Source organism: Trichosurus vulpecula, chromosome 4 (genome assembly GCF_011100635.1).
Source record: "Trichosurus vulpecula isolate mTriVul1 chromosome 4, mTriVul1.pri, whole genome shotgun sequence".
Taxonomy (NCBI): domain Eukaryota; kingdom Metazoa; phylum Chordata; class Mammalia; order Diprotodontia; family Phalangeridae; genus Trichosurus; species Trichosurus vulpecula.
The window spans coordinates 257,226,554-257,243,761 of record NC_050576.1 but is presented as its reverse complement, the minus strand read 5'-3'; the positions used below and the strand labels follow the sequence as shown (position 1 = coordinate 257,243,761).

General features: G+C 44.6%; 1 protein-coding gene across 1 annotated transcript in view; it reads left to right on the top strand.

Moving 5' to 3' along the window:
* The first annotated feature begins 6,242 nt into the window (after window positions 1-6,242).
* Window positions 6,243-17,208, top strand: part of MCCC1 (methylcrotonoyl-CoA carboxylase 1) — a 60,036-nt gene continuing 49,070 nt past the window's right edge. The window contains exons 1-4 of the mRNA XM_036753852.1: window positions 6,243-6,600; window positions 14,445-14,488; window positions 15,329-15,468; window positions 16,725-16,820. Coding sequence (XP_036609747.1) covers window positions 6,518-6,600; window positions 14,445-14,488; window positions 15,329-15,468; window positions 16,725-16,820 — 363 coding nt within the window. The 5' untranslated portion in view covers window positions 6,243-6,517. The remainder of the gene's footprint in view (window positions 6,601-14,444; window positions 14,489-15,328; window positions 15,469-16,724; window positions 16,821-17,208) is intronic.

The following is a 17,208-nucleotide window of genomic DNA, read 5'->3' as shown; positions in this document are numbered from 1 at the left end:
ATGGATGGGTATCCCCTCCCACAAAAAGAGCTGCTATAAATATTTTTGTACAAATCAGTCCTTTTCCCTTTTCTTTGATCTCTTTAGGATCCAGACTTAGTGGTGTTGTTGCTGGGCCAAATGGTATTCACAGTTTTATGGCCCTTTGGGCATAGTTCCAAATTGTTCTCCAGAATGGCTGGGCCAGTTTACATATCAACTAATAGTGCATTAGTATCCCTACTTTTCCACATTCCTTCCTGAATCCAGTGATTTAGAGCATTTTTATATGACTATAGTTAACTTTGATTTCTTCTTCTGAAAACTGTTCATATCCTTTGATTATTTATCAATTGGGGAATAGCTATAGTTTTTTTAAAAAAAATTGGCTCCATTCTTCATATATGCAAGAAATGAGGCTTTATCAGAGAAGACTACTGTAAAACACCCCCCCCCCCATTTCCTGCTTTCTTTCTCATTTTGGCTGCACTGGTTCTATTTGTACAAGAACTTTTTAATTTCATGTAATCAAAATTATGTTTTACTTCCTGAGATCCCCTCCGACTCTTGTTGGGTCATAAACTCTTCATTTATCCATAGATCTGATTTTCCATGCTCCTCTAATTTGCTTATATCACCCTTTATGTCTAAATCTCATACCTTATCTTAGTACATACAGTGTGAGATACTAGTCTATATCTAGTTTCTGCCAAACTTCTTTCTAAATTTCCCGGAAATTTTTGTCAGATAGTGAGTTCTTACCTCCAAGATTTGGATCTTTGGGTTTATCAAACACTAGATTACTATGGCTATTTACTACTATGTACTAGAGAACTTTGAATTTTGCAAAGTAAAGGGAACTTCTGGACCTGATTCACACAAACCAGGAAGAATTGGTTATAGCTGGGGTGGGAATGGTGGGAAACATGGAGGAAAGTAACCATGCCATCTTAGAATTTGTGAGAGAAGAGAGGCAAGCCAGGCATAATTGATATGAATCCTAGGTTTGTGAGGAGCAGAATTCAAAGGGTTCAGAGAAAGGATAGGTTAACATCCCACAGAGAAAAAGTCTACACGGGGAATTCAGCTGAAAGGGATGGTAAACTCTCAGGAATGAAATTCTGAAGAAAACAATTCCAATGATGACTAGAAAACTGACTTGTCTAAAGAGACTGATGTAGATACACAGAGAAATTACCCAGTCAGATTTTTTTTTTAAAAAACAGGAGTACAAAAGATAGAAGCAAGGAAAAATAATGGAAGACGAATAGAAAAGCATGACACATTCCTATAAGAACATCAGGAGGACTAAAGCATAGAATGAACTAAGGCTGGCATGGAATTTAGGCTAAGTACATTTGATTGGTTTTTGCTATCTTGAGGGAAAGAAGAAGATTAAAGAAAAATGGGAAAACAAATGATGAGGAGAGAAGTTGAAACTACTAGATTCAGCTTTTTTTCTATTTTCTCTGCCAAGGATAAAGATCTCTGGATATGACTCAACAGAAAATATACAGCTAATATAGAATTGATTCACAGAATCAGTAGGGAGGTAAGTGAACAACTAGCTGCGCTTGATGAATTCCAGTCTCCAGGCTCATATGAGTAAAACCATGTCCTGAGATACCAAAAGAACTGGCAGACATAATTATGTAATGCTCAGATCTACCTATCTCGTCCCAACCTCTCTGCTGACCTCCAATCTCACATCTCCAACTGCCTTTCTGACACCTTGAACTTGATGTCCAGTAGACATCTTAAACTGTCACTAAGTCCCAAACAGAATTCATTATCTTTCCCCCTAAATCTTTTCCCCATTCCTACCTTCCAATTACTGTAGAGGGTAGCATCATCTTCCCAGTTCCTCAGACTCACAACCTAGGAGTCATCCTGGATTCCTCGCTATCTCACCCCACCATATCCAAGCTATTGCCAAGAACTGTTAATTTCATCTTTGCAACATCTCTCAAATAAGCTCACACCTCTTCTCTGTCATTGACACCAATCTGGAGCTGACTCTCATCACCTTGCACCTGGATTACTGTAATATTCTGCCGATGGGTCTACCTGCCATAAGTCTCTCCCCATGCCAATCCATTTTCCATTCAGCCACTAAAGTGATTTTCCTAAAAACTAAGTCCAATTATGTCGATAAACTCCAGTGGCTTCCTGTTTGCCTCCATGATCAAATAAAAAAATGCTCTGTTTGGTCTTTAAAGCCTTTCATAATCCACCCCCCTCTCACCTTTCCAGTCTTCTACTCCCCAACACTGACTCTGATCCAGTGACACTCATCTGTTGGCTGCTTTGAGAGCAAGACACTATTTTCACTGACTGTCCCTCATGCCTGGAGTATGCTTCCTCCTCAACTCTGCCTACTGACCTCCCTGGCTTCTTTTAACTCCCAACTAAAATCCCACCTCCCACAGGAAGCCTTCCCCAACTCCTCTTAATTCTAGTGCCTTCCCTCCGTTAATTATTTCCTATTTCTCCTGTATATAGTTTGCTTTGTATATATTTGTTTGCGTGTTGTCTCCCATACTAGATTGTAAGCTCCTTGAGGGCAGGGACTGTCTTTGGCCTCCTTTTGTATCCCCATTGCTTAGAACAGTGCTAGGCATACAGTAGGCACACGATAAATGTTTATCAATTGATTTGCAAAGTAAAGAATGCTGGATCTACAGTCAGAGGAGTTGCTGTTTACTACAGGTGTGATGTTGGTATATTAGGAAGGCAGAATTTATGATTTCAAAGAGAATCTCATATGTGCCTGAAAGGTTTGGAACCGCAGGATATAAGGAATTCTCTAGGCAGAAGGCAGGAGAGCTAAAGCATGTATTTACACTCCACAGTAACAGGCCCACAAACCAGTGTCCCCATTTTGATATTTTCATCAAAAGCTTCCAGACTCAATAAGTCCGCCTCACAAGAGTAACCAGGAGGCCACAGAGAAGCGAGATCGTATAAGGCAAAATCGTATACATGCTTCCCCTCTATGGTAAGAAGATTACCCACTGGCCTCCTGTCCTTGCTCAGCACTCCTCACTCCACGTGGGTCAGCTCTGTTACTGGCAGCTCAGCTTCCGCTGTAGGCGTCTCTGGCTCCAACTGGAAAAGGAAAAGGGGTCTTCAAGCTGTCCTCTCCCCTCTTATAGAATTTTCAATATCCTCAAGCGCTGCCTGAATGACCAGGGCCAATTGGTTCTTGAGTTGGCCCCTCCCCATAGCGTAGACCAGGTTGACACCCAATAGGGCGTGGCTCTGGAGTTAACACCTCCCCTCAGCCAGCCCCATGACTCATCACACAGGAAGTTCTCTGCTTCCCGGAAGAGAAGCTGCAGCAACCAGCAAGGCTCAATGAGGTAAGCTGAGTCACTCAAGGAAAACAAAGGCCACTCTGGCCACAGTTGGGCAAGTCATAACTTCTTTGGCCCTCAGTGTCCTTAACTGGGATTCAATGAAAACACGTCTAAGGTCCCTTTCTAGGTTCAGATCTATGATCCTAAGGTTTTTAAGTCAATGATCATTGAAAGATCATGGAAAATGAGAGAAGCCCTAGAGATAAAAGGGCATTGATAAGCTGCAGAATGTCCAGAGAAAGGCAACCAGTTAGGGTAACATGCCTGGAGTTCATGGTATATGAGGATCTGTTGACAGGGGCTATTTAGCTTATAAAAGAGAAGACTTAGAGGTACATGATAGTTGTCTTTAAGTATTTGAAAGGTTAACATGTGGGAAAAGGATTAAATGCCAGTGTGGTCAGTCAGTCAATAAGCATTTCTTAAGCACTTACTCTGTGCCAGGCACTGAACTAAGGTTCTAATCCTTGCTACTTGCAGAGCTATGACAGCTGTATTCAATGAACTTGGAGATTTGGGGTGGGGGGTGTATTCAATTTATTTATTTATTTATTTTTAGTTTTCAACATTCACTTCTATAAGATTTTTAGTTCTAAATTTCTCCCTCTTCCTCCCTTTCTTCCCTCCTCCCCAAGATGGTGTGTAATCTGATATAGGCTATACATGTATAGTCATATTAAACACATTTCCATACCAGTCATGTTGTAAAGAAGAATTAGAACCAAAGGGGAAAACCACAAGAAAGAACCAAAACCAAAAAAGAGAGAAGATAACATGCTTCAATCTGCATTCAGGCTCCATAGTTCTTTCTCTGAATGTGGATGGGATTTTCCATCATAAATCTTTTGGAATTGTCTTAGATCTTGCATTGCTGAGAAGAGCTAAGTCTAGCAAAATTGATCATTGCACAATGTTACTGTTACTATGAACAATGTTCTCTTGGTTCTGCTCACTTCACTCAGCATCCATTCATCTAAGTCTTTCCAGGTTTTTCTGAAGTGTGCCTGCTCATTATTTCTTATGTAACAATGGTATTCCATTACATTCATATACCACAGCTTGTTCAGCCATTCCTCCGGTGATGGGCATCTCCTCAATTTCCAATTCTTGGCCACCACAAAAAGAGCTGCTATAAATATTTTTGTAGATGTGGATCCTTTTCCCATTTTCATGATCTCTTCCCATTTTTATGATCTAGGATATAAACCTAGCGGCGGTATTGGCTGGGCCAAAGGGTATGCACAGTTTTATAGCCCTTTGGGCTTATTAACTTGGGAGTTCTTAGCTGCAAGATGGCTAAAGCAACAGGATTAAAGCCAACCAAGTTTCCAAACTAAGTCTGCCACAGTTACATGGGGGTGGGGGTGGGGGGCAGCAGGCCCCCTAAGGAGGGACTAACTGATCCAGGTTAGAAATGGAGCAGGTTAAAGCTTCCAAGCTGATCATTGCTGGGACTCAGCTTGTTAAGTGCAAAGATAAGAAGATAGTTTCAAAAAAAAAAAAAAGGATTAGATTTATTGTGTATGTGCCCCGAAGAACAGAACTATTTACCAATAAGTGGAAGTCGCAGAGACAAATTTGGGTTTGGTAAAAGAAAAAAGGTTCTTAATAAATCAGAACTATGCCAAAATGGAATGCCTCGAGAGGCAATAATCTCTGCTTCACAAACCGGGCCCCCACCCGAATCCCCAGGCCCAGGTCTTTAAGCAAAGGCTGGATGACCCTTTGGCAGGTATGCTGGAGGGAATTTTTTTTTTGTTCTGCGGTGGAGCAGTTTAGATAGCCTCTGAGGTTCCTTTCAGCCCTGAGACTCGGGTAGTTTCTCCCATCACTTACAGAAACAAAAACTCACTCACTTTTTCTCATCCATTACAAGCGATCACATTCTCCAATATTCCTAGAAGACTTTCCTGGTTCTGTGCTTTGCTCCTATAATGCCCTCTTTTGAATTCAGGGTGAAATCAAGGGGCATTGTCAAAGATAACTTCTTAGGACCATAGATCTGGAAGGGATCCCTGAGACCTTCTATTCCACCCCTCTTCTTTTAGAAATGAAGTTACTGACATTAACCGATTTGCTTAGAATCACAATGGAAAATTCAGAGGCATAATTTGAACCCAGGACCCTTGATTCGCAAAGCCTGCACCTTCTACCTCTCACACCCACTTCTCTTCAGGCTTCCTTCTCTAGGGGAGTCGACCACGGGTGGGGGGGGGGCTGCTTTTAAGCGGGAGGGGGAGAAGGGAGAGGAGCGCTTGGCTTGGAGCCAGCAAGACCTGGGTCTGAATCCTTCCTCGGCCACTCAGGGGCCGTGCGACCTTGGACAAGTCTCTTAACCTCTCTGAGACTCAGTTTCCCCATCTGTAAAATGAAGAGAATCACAGGGGTTCTGAGCCTCCAGTGAGACACAAGTAAAAGTCTCAGGAAGCCTCGGTTTCCCTCTGTGATTACGAAGGTCCTTTCAGTTTGGGAGGGGGTTGGGAGTCAGATTCACAAAAGTCAAAGACTGACCCTCGCACCTCTACCATGCCTGGAAGACCCTTAACGATAACAAACCCGAAGCGTGGGGACTGGAAGTGCGCGCTCAGCGGGTGGGGGGGGGCGGGGCGGTGAGGTGAGGGAGGAGGCGGGGCTGAACCTGGGACCCCCCAGTGCTCGGGAGCCTCCCCCTGGCCCCGCCTTCCCAAACTCGAGGAGAGTCAGCATAGCGAGGAGCGGAATGAACTGGGAAAGGGGAAGCTGGGAAGACTATGTGAACCGGAAATACTCCTCTTAAAAGAATAACGGAGAGAAGAACCCCGCCCTACATAGCCTCGCCCCGCCCCTCGCTCTAGCTTTTAAATAAGGCCCTGCCTCTTCGGCAAGAAGCTCCGCTCCGCCCACCGGCCCCACCTCCCGCCCTCAGGTAGCCCTGACCCCAAGCGCACCCAGCCCCAGAGGCGACAGACGATCGACCAATTGGGCTACGAAGAACCTTGCTACGCCCCCGTCTCGGTTCTTATTGGTCCCTTCAGAGACACTGCCCCCCACTATGTCCGTCTCGGATTGGCTGCGTTCGTGAGTCCTGTGGACAGCCGAGACGGAGAGAGCCTGTGGAAAGACCGAGGGTCCCGAGGGGTTGGGGGCTTTGGGGGTCGGCAGGTAGCTTGGGATTGCTCAGAAGCCTCGGGACTGGGGACATGGGGCCGCCCTTCGGGGCTGTGGCGCTGCTGGTGGCGGAGAGGAACCAATGGCGGCATCTGCCGGGCCTGTTGATGCGGGGGTACGTAGGGAGACTGGGCGGGGGGGTGGGGAGGGCGGGGAGGGAGAGGATGTGCAAGCGGTGTGAGTGCGCGTGCGTCTGCAAGAGGCTAGGGATGTGAGCAGCGGGTGTGCGTGTAAGAGGTGTGGGGTGTGAGCAGGTGTGTGAGAGCGTGCAAGGGGTATGAGTACACAGGCATGTGTGCAGGCGATGTATGTAAGAGGTGTGGGGTGTGAGCTGGGGGTGGGGGGCGTGACTGTGTGTCTGTCTGATCACCAAATCCAATGGCCTTTTCTCCGCTCTCATTCTCCTTGACTTCTCTGACACAGCTGGTCACCCCTTTCTCCTTGATACTCTCTTCTCTCTAGGTGTCCGGGGCACCACTCTCTCTCTCCTGGTCCTCTTACCTCTCTGACCGTTCCTCTGTCTTCTTTGATGGACCCTCCCTCAGACCACACCCTCTAACTCTAGGTATCCTCCAGGGATCTGTCCTGGGCCTTCTTCTCTTCTCCCTCTTCACCTCACTTTGTGATCTCATCAGCTCCCCAGAATTTAATTACCATTTATAGCTCTGTCCTGCCCCATCTCCACTGACCTCCAGTCTTGCAGCTCATCTGGCTATTGCTGTCCAGTAGGCATCTTAAACTCCAAAACTGAACTCGTAATCTTTCCCTCAAAATTCTCCCCACTTCCTAACCTCCCTATTACTGTAGCAGGCAACACCATCTTCCCAGTCACCCAGGCTTGCATCCTAGGTGTCATCCTTAACTCCTATTGAGACCCTCCCCCCCCCCCACCCCAATATCCACTCAGTTACCACGCTCTGCTGATATTACCTTCATCACATCTCTTGCACATGCCTCTGACACTACTACTCGCCTGGTGCAGACCCTCATTACCTCACACCTCGTGGGTCTGCCTGCCTCAAGGCTCTCCCTCTGTAGTCGGTTTTCGCCTCACCCACCAGTGATTTTTCTCAAGTGAAGGAGAGGGAACTGAGGAGGTATTGGTATCAAAGCTAAATCGATCTCCATGATAATGAGATTTCCGGCGATCAGTTTATCAGGAGCTGATGTGTAACTAGATAGATAAAGAAGCAGGTAGAACATTCATTCAGCATTTATTATGTACCAGGAACTATTTTTGGCCTACAAATGCAAACTTAACAGCTCCTGCCCTCAAGGAGCTTACATTCTAAAAGGGGAGCTGGGAAGGGGAAGAGGAGGTTTGAGCTCATTGGCATGGCTCCACAATGGCTGCCATGGGACCCGATGTCTTGTATCTGGGGGGAGGCTCACCCCTTAAGTCCCAGGCTGGTTCGGACACCAGAGTCCAGGTTTGGTGTGGAGGGAGGGGTGTGGTTTGGAGCTTCTGGGCATGTCACCAGATATTGTTGACCAGTCTCCATCTCTCCACTCCCTCAGAGTGGCTTGAACCCCACTGGGTCCAGCCATGTGTCCACTGGACAGTCACAGCAGCCTCCTGACTGGTCTTCCTGCACCATCTCCTCTGCCTCTGTACATCCAGCACTGAATGTGGAAAAAAATAATTCCTCTGAAGTACAGGCCTGACCACACTGCTCCCCTGCTCTAGAAGCTGCAAAGGCTCCCTGTTATTTTGAGGGAGTCCCTCTTATCCATCTGCCTGGCTTTGGAAGCCCAGCTAACTAACTCCTGCCTTCCATAGGTCATTCTCCAACCTGCACTCTGTCCATTTGGGCTAGCTTTGCTGTTCCCCACATGTGTTCTTTCTGTGGACTGGCTACCCCTTTGTCAGGCCGTCCCCACCCCCGCCTGTAATGTAGCCCCTCTACACCTCAGTCTTTCCAAATCCACCCTCCCCAAAATTGTTGTTTTAACTTTGTGTACATTTTGTATTTCTTCATAGAAGTACTGAGGGAGAAACAGTATGTACACACAGAACTACAAAATATGCCTTGAGATTGAGGACTTCTTTCTTTCCTTCCTTCCTTCCTTTCTTTTGTTCTTTCTTTTTTATCTCAATTTCTTCTCCTTGTGTCCCCACCTCATCCTCAAGCCTAGCACACAGTAGGCATGTATTTGATTGTTTTGGGGAGTTAGTCAATAAGCATTTATTAAGCATTGACTGCATGCCAGGCACTGGCTATGTACATGCACGTGGTTTTGTATGTCTCATGTTTATCTCTGTGTGGTGTGGGGGTGATGGTGTGATTTTTTTGTTTTGGGAAGGGGACATAGTTCTGTTGAGCTTGATGTGAGGGAAAAGAGATGCACAGTGGTACTTTTTTGATGATCCTGCAGCCCTAGCCCCAGGACAGAAATCTCATCCTTCCAGGAGGCATTTTCCTTGCACACATATAGACTGCCTCAGTTTCCCTATTTAGGAAAATCCTATTCGAGAGTGTGAGGGTAATTTTTGAAGGTGTCAATGTCCACTGCAACAGGAAGATTCACAGGATTATACCTCAATGTTGTCGTTTAGTTGGTTAGTCATGCCCAACTCTTTCTTGGCAAAGATACCAGAGTGGTTTGCCATTTCCTTCTCCAACTCATTTTACAGATGAGAAAACTCAGGCAAACAGTTAAGTGACTTGCCCAGAGTCACACAGCTAGGAAGTGTCTGAAGCCAAATTTGCACTCAGGTTTTCCTGTCTCCAAGGCCAATTCTCTATCTACTGCATCACCTAACTGCCCTACCTCAATGTTAAAGTAACCAAAGCCCTGATCTCTGTTTCCTGAAGTGGGGGGGGGAGTGTTTTAACAATCTGGGTAGCAGCTTCTGTGGGGGTATAAGATTCACCCACAGCCAGCACCCAGAAAAAGCTGCCAACAGCACAGGTTCTTCTGATCTGCTTAAGCAAGGGAAGCAAGGTGAAGGGGTTGACAAGCTTACTTTTAATTCAGCATTCAAATATTATTCAGTTAGTTCAGGGGAAAAAGCCAGCACCCTGAACTTCAAAACAAAATGCAAACAAATTACAAACATCAACAGACTTTGTCTGATTCAAATCCTAACACAGTTACCAGAGTTCAACAAAGTTTCAGCATCCCGGTTTACAAGCTGGAGGGCTCCTTAGCTACAGCTGCCCAAAGTCTCCTCATCAACACCATCTCCAGAGCCCTACACAAATGGCTCTGTCCTCCCTTCTTATAGGGCTTCAGACATCAAACATCATCTGAATCACCAGAGCTCAGGCTCTGGTGATTGGTTCTTGAGTTAGCCCCTCCCCTTAGGACCCTGGGAGCTTCACATCCACGTGGATTATGTTAACACCTAATGGGGTTTAGGCCTGGGGCTTAGCACCTAGTAAAGCTCACTGAGATAAATTGAGTCACTCAAAGCAAACAAAGGCCATTCTGGTTACAGGGAGGCAGTGATGAAACTTGAAAAGAGAAATTGTATTGTGTTTCTCCTAGTCAGTGAGTTGTATCTTTGTCTGTAATAGTTAGCAAGTACAGCCACACTGGTTGCCACATTCTCATTTTTTGGTTCTAGCTCTCTAGAGCAGGGCTTCTCCGGGTCTTTATGCAGACCCTCCTAGTCCCCCAGCCGGCACCCACAGCTCCTGGCATTCCCCTTTCCTTTCTCTTTCTAGTCTCCATAAAATCAGGTGGTTTTTCCTCCTCTTTATCTTTGTATCTCAAAAGTTTTTAGGGCCAGAAGTTGGAAGGAAAAAGTGTGCACAAAAGGGCCAGAAGGTAGAGGAGGCAGAGGCTCACCCAGTTCAGAATCACCTTGTGTGTCACTGCCAGGACCAAACGGGGTGAGGGCTCAGGTTTCCAGTTTGACTCACATCCCTTCAGGTACAAGGAGAGAGAGACAGAGACAGAGATAGACACAGAGAAAGAGACAGAATGAGACATGGAGAGAGACAACAGAAAGGGGAGGGAAAGGAGAGGGATGGAAAGAGCGAGAGATAGGAGAAAGAGAGCGTGCACATTTATTAAGTGCTATGTGCCAGGCAGCACTGTTTTGCAGTGTATGACCAGAAGTCACGCTATTTCCAAATGCTTTTGTTTCTAAATGGTTAAAATGGTATAATATGGAACCCCAGATTTTACGACGTGGCAATGACATACACATATACCTAAAGGAAGCCAGCCCTCTCTGAAAGGGACATAGGTGGGCACATTTCTGGTTCCAGCTGCTAGTCCCTTAAGTTACCTCTCCTCTGTACCTATTTATGTCCATGTTGTCTTTCTTGTTAGAATGGAAGCTCCTTGAGGGCAGAGACTGTTTTGTTGCCCTTCTTTCTCTCCCCATTGCTTAGTTCTGTACCCAGTCATGCACTTGATAAATGCTCATTAATTGGTTGGTCAGTTGAAGGTGACTTTTCTGCACCAAAGTCTCTGCCCCATTGGCCTACTATTATGGTGCTTAAAATCCCCATGACTAGTTTTATTTCCTTCATTAAAGCACTGTCTCTAGAAGGCCCTTTTTAAAGTGTGAATCCAATATCCTTAGGATCAGGGCTCTCAAAGTGCAGGGAAGCTCTGAGATTATCTAGCCCACTGCTGCCACTTGATCCCCACTATAGCCCTGGGAGGTAGGGTGTTATCATTATCCTCACTTTACAGATGAGGACACTAAGGCTGGGAGAAGCTAGGTGACTTGCCCAGGGTCACAGAGCTGAGTACATGGTCATGGGCTTATTTACCCAATATTCGTATTTAAAAGCAGGAGAGCTCATTTAGAAGGCTAGGAGGAATACGGGACAGTGCCCAGAGAAGGCAGTCCAACACGGGCAGTTACAAGCTGCGAGGGATGGCAGATATGGTGGTTGGAATTGTGGAAATGGCAGCAGAGAGACTGACATAGAAGAGCGTAGCAGGCTTGTCTGAGAAAGTGGCAAGAGTGTGGTACAGTAGCAAGTGTTTTTGAAGCCAAGCTTAGAAGTTAAAAAAAAAAAGTAATAATTCACATAGTAAAAGTTTTAATATGTTACCTGAGTGTCATACCCAGTTCTGTGTTCTTGAATTTTAAAGAAAAGCCCACACCCCAATTTACATAATTTGTTGGCTCTTATCTAAATAAGCCCCTTGAGGGCTTAGGACAGTGTCTTGTTAGGTTCACCTAGCCCCCAGCTTGGTATAGCTCCAGGCCTTGCACTGAGCAGGCATTCAAGGGATATTTCTTGAATTGAATTAAAGTTGAAATAGTTTTGAGCAGCATAATAGATTTTAAAGAGGTCAATGAAAAGATCTCCTGATTTAGTAATAAAAATAGATGTCATGTTCCCTTAAAAAAGGCAGTGGTGGCCAGGGTGCTAGGAGGCAGGTTGGGAGGCCAAGAGGAGGAGACCTGGGGAATGGGAGACCACTAAAGATCAGTTCCATCTACTTCACAATTTTGCCAGGAACCATTTTCTGCCAGCCACCCTGAGGGATTAATAGGCCCAGTTACTCAACCAATTCACACCATTCCTCCCATACTGTCCAAGTGATTTAATGGTACAAGCCTCAGATTAAGAATCAGGAACCAGATTCTAATTCTGGCTGTGTGGCAAGTTATTTCAACTTAATCTTGTTCATCTATCATTCACCTTGGTTGTCTCAACTATACAATGACAGGATTCATAAAATCACAGAGCCTTAGAAGTATGAAGTACCTTGGAGCACCTAACAGTTCCTCAAGGAAATGTTCGAAAAATAATCTGTCCAGATGTCAAGACTAGATCTCTGATCAGATCTAGTCTGCGAGTTTGTCTCTTCTTTACCAAAAGCATTAACAACTAGGTGGATCGGGGAAGGCCAAGAAGAAGGAGGCCCCCTGAGCTCAGCCTTAAAGATTCCCTAAAGGCAGAGGAGAAGAGGGGTGGGCATTCTGGGCATGGAAAATGACTTAGGCAAATGTACAGAGGCTGGAATTTAGTAGAATTTATGAAGGCAGGTTGTTTGAAATAAAAACTTGAAGAGTAGGTGGGTGCCAGATTATAGGGGGTCATAAATGTCAGGCCAAGTAATTTGTTTTATCTGAGAGGTAAATAGGGAGCCACTCAAAGGGTGTGGTATGGTCAGATCAGTTCCTTAGGGAGATTATTCAGGCATCTGGTTGGGGAATGGATGTGAGAGAAGGGAAAGACTAAAAGAAAGTTGAACAAATAGGAGTCCATTCCAGTGTTCTTAGGTGAAAAGTGATGAGGGCCTGAATGAATGAAGAAAAGGGACCAGACATGAGAAACCCTTCAGAGGTAGAACTGACGAGTGGTGGCAACCAATTGGATACAAATGGTAGAAGAAAGAGAAAAGTCAGAGATGCCTCTTCTCTGATTATGGTTATCAGTGACTGAGAGGAGGGCAGCCCCCTCAACAAAAATCATGAAGTTTAGAGGAGAAGTGAGATTAGGGGAAAAGATGGTGAGAGGCTCTTTCGTACATGCTGAGTCTCAAATGTCCCTAGAACATTTAGGTTGCTATAATCTAACAGACAGTTGATGATGTGGGATTGGTGTTCCAGAGAGAGACTAGAGCTGGATGTATGGATTTGGGAATCATCTTTACAGACATCATTGGACCCATGGGAATTGATGAAATCACCAGGAGAGAGGGAGTAGAGAGAAAAGAACAAGTGTAAGGGTCTAAGGAGAGGTATTGGCCTTGATTGAGAGAAGAGCCCAGAAGCCCACCTTGGCTAAGGAGTAGGGGCTGAATGATGATCCAGCAAAGGACACAGAGAAGGAGCAGTCAGACAGGGAGGTCGAACCAAGAGATGGCATCACATGAGCCCCGATACAGTGTCCAAGAGGAAAGATTAGTCAACATGGAGTAGATAAAGGCAATAAGGACTGAGAAAAGGGCAGTAGATTTAGCAATTGACAGTTGGTAACCTTGGAGAGAGCAGTTTCAATAGAGTGCGGGCCTCAGAAGTTGGTGAGAAGTGAGTGGGTGGCATCAGGAGGAGACGACTCTTTCAAAGAGCTTGGCAGTGAAAGGGAGGAGAGATATTAAATAGCTCAGGTGAATGATGGCAGGAGGAAACAAAGAATCTGTTGGGTTGGTTTTTTTTTTAGAATGTCAGATATTTAGGCCTATTTGTGGACAAGAAGGAAGTAGCCAATAGAAAGAGAGACCTTGAAGGTGAGAGAAGGAATCCTGAGCATTCCTGAATGAGGAGGGCACCTGAAAGAGATGTCAAGAGGACTGGCTTTAGAGGTTTGCCTCTCTGGGGTCCAAGGAGAGATATTGGCTTTGATCAAGAGAAGAGCTCCTCTTCCTCAGGTCTGGAGCAAAGGGAGCTGAGGGAATGAACGAGCTCATAGCAGATGGCTTCAATTTTCTCAAGTTAAGTAGGAAACCAGGTCAGCTGTGGAGGGGCAGGATTTGAAACCAGACGTTCCTCACTTGAAGACAGCAGCATCTCCCCTGTACTGATTTAATATAGCCAAGCAGCCTCAGATTTCATCTGGGTTGGAAGAGCCTTGGAGACCATTTAACCTAATCCCCCATTCTACAGATGGGCAAACTGAGGCACAGAGGGCTGAAAGCACTTACCCAGAGTCCAATAAGTGGCTAGTAGACAAGTCTGTCTCCTGGAGTAGTAGTCAGAAACCTTTAAGTCAAAAGGAACTTTCTTTGTTCAGTTTCTTCATTTCACAGATGCCCAAAGTGAGGCTTCCCCAGTTACGTAGTTAGTTGCAAAGTTGGGACTAGGCCCTGGATTTCTTGATCTTTAGTGTCATATATTTTCTACCATACCATTATGCATCTTTAGTGGCTAAAGGTTAATGGAAATCATATCCACACTTTGAGGACTTGTGGGGTGAAGAACAGATGAAAGGGTCAACGTGGCATTGAAAAGGACCTTTCCCAATGAATAATGACTTGCTTTTCTTTAGTCATCCTGTTTCTTCTTTCATTATAATGCCATTTGGATTTCTGTTACAGGAGATGGATTTGGAGACAAAGAACTGTGAAATATTCATCAACTGGTACTAAAAATTTTATAATATAATATTTCTTAATGCAAATAGTTTAAAGAGTATTCTTTTACTCTTAATCTATGTTACATAAAAGAAAAACTTTCATAAGCAATTAAGTGATTTTGTGATACTTTTCCTATTATTTTGATGTTTCCTTTGAATTTTCAGCTCTTACATCAAAGCTCTTTTGATATAAAGAATCCAAAATACAAATGGGTTTTAATGGAGCACATTTATGTGGCTGATTTTGATCTATCAATTGAAATAGTCTCTCCCTAGCTTTTAGAATTATAATATGAGGAAAAATAATTATAGTCACCTTTTAAATGTTTATTAAGAAATTCTTGGTCACAAATTGAATTTCCACATTGTATCTTTTCATGAATTTTTTTAATTGTCATAATAATTAATGAACACCAAGTGTGTTTGATGATGGCTGGAGATTTTTTTTCACATGTAAATGCACTAGAACTTCATTTTAAGTACTGATGTCTGGGTACACATACACCATCCACATCTAATGCCAGAGATATACCCAGGGTGTATCATTAAGTGGGTGAGCGAGTTAATTTGACCCTTGGTTTTACGAAATCTAAGGGAAAGCAAAACACTTCCCAATGGGGTATGTAAACCTGATTTCCCTCTTTTAAGCTTAAGAACCCCTAGTAATTCCCATTGTTCTGGTCATGATGGTTAACTATGGTAAGAAATAAGCTCATCAAAATTGGTTAAGATCATGATTTGGACTTTGAAATGTTTACAATACATTTTTAGGTTGATTAACATGATAGCATGCTACTTGCTTGTCCCTCCTGTTCCAGGTCCCAGTTTTTCTTGTGTATTAAACAGGAAGAAGCAACATCACCAAGGTCCTTATTGCAAATAGAGGAGAAATTGCTTGCAGAGTAATACGAACAGCCAGGAAAATGGGCCTGCAGTCTGTGGCTGTCTACAGTGAGGCTGACCGGAACTCCATGCACGTGGAGATGGTGGGTTATCAGACACGCTGGAAGTCTGCTGCCTTCACCTTCTCACCTTTTGCGCCTCTCTGTTTCTTGGATTGACAGTGTGAATTAGCATGCTCAGTTTTTCCTTAAAATTAGCCTGCCCCAGGGGCAGCTAGGTGGCACAGTGAATAGAGCACTGGCCCTGGAATCAGGAGGACCTGAGTTCAAATCCATTCTCAGACACTTGACACACTTACTAGCTGTGTGACCTTGGGCAAGTCACTTAACCCCAATTGCCTTACCTTCCGCACTCCAAAAATAATAAAATAAAATTAGCCTGGCCCAGGGGAAGTTTGTGGTAGTGGTTTTTCCCAGTAACATTTGGTTAGAGCCTTAGAGCTTTCACCACCCTCATCTCATTTGATTTGATCCTTGAGACAATCCTGTGAACTAGATTTTACCCCCATTCTACAGAGGGGGAACCTGAAGCAAAATGATGTGTTTGAGATCACTCAGCCAGTAAACAGATTTACAAGTGATTGATCAGAGCCTGAAGATTCTGAAGAAGATCACTTTACAGCCCCTCATTTTACAAGGGGGAAGCTGAAGCCAGTGGAAGTAAAGTCCATCAGCAAGGATCCATGCTGCTCCCGCTGTGCCAGACGCTGGGGTACAAAATAAAGCAGTGCCTGCCTTCCGGGAGCCTCCATATTATTGGAGGAAACATCACGTGCATGATCCATACAGATTCCTTCACAGATACCCTGCTCCATTGCCTCCTTGCTGAGCCCAGGTGCTCGCTGATTCCTGCCTGGCCTGCAGGCAGTAGCCACATGCCTTTGAGGAGGAGACAGACCTCTTTGTGTCCATCCCTGTCTAAGGAGGAAAACTGATGCCTTCTTTTTGCCCACAGTGTTGCTCTATGCCCCGGGGTGGGGGGGGAGCATCAACCCCAAGGAAACTCCCCATCTTTCAGAGTATCACAGTAAGAGTCACAGGCTAGTAGTTCTGATTTAAAGTCCACGTTGGGGAAACTTGCATTAAATAACTACCCAAGTGACCCTTGGAAAAAATTTTGTTGTTTGCCAGCAAGAAGCAACCTGGCATGGTGACAAGAGGTCAAGATTTGGAGGTGGAACACCTGGCTTCTAACTCTGGTCTTTGCAAGGGCCCCTTTGAGCTTGAGCTGAGTCTTAGTGTCCTTGTCTATGAAAGCAAAGACTGGTACTAGCTCTTCTAAAATATCTTTCAGCTCTAAATCCTACAGTCTGGTAATTGTATGACATTTGTGGAAATAGGCAGATGAAGCATACTCCATTGGCCCAGCTGCCTCACAGCAGAGTTACCTCTCCATGGAAAAAATCATTCAAGTGGCCAAGGTTTCAGCATCACAGGTAAGGATCATATGATAAAAGAATCTGTTGCAGAACTTTTTTCTTTTATTTCTTATTTTATTGATACCTTTTATTTTTTCATCACCTTTCTTTCCTGATATGCCCCTTCTTCCTCCCTTATTCAGCAAGCCATCAACAGAGAATAGAAAAGAAAGAGGAAAAAAAGGCAGTTCAGCAAAGCTAAGCAACCTAACCAACCTAACTAACCAACATATCAACCAAGTCTGGTGGCGTGTGCAGTGTTCCACACCCATAGCTCCCCACCTCTGAATAGAAGGGAGAAAGGTACATTTTCTCCTCTCTTTTCTAGGGCCAGCCTGGTCATTATATTCAGCACAGCATTCCAAGTTGTTTCCATATGACACTGTTGTAGTCAGAGTGTGTGGTG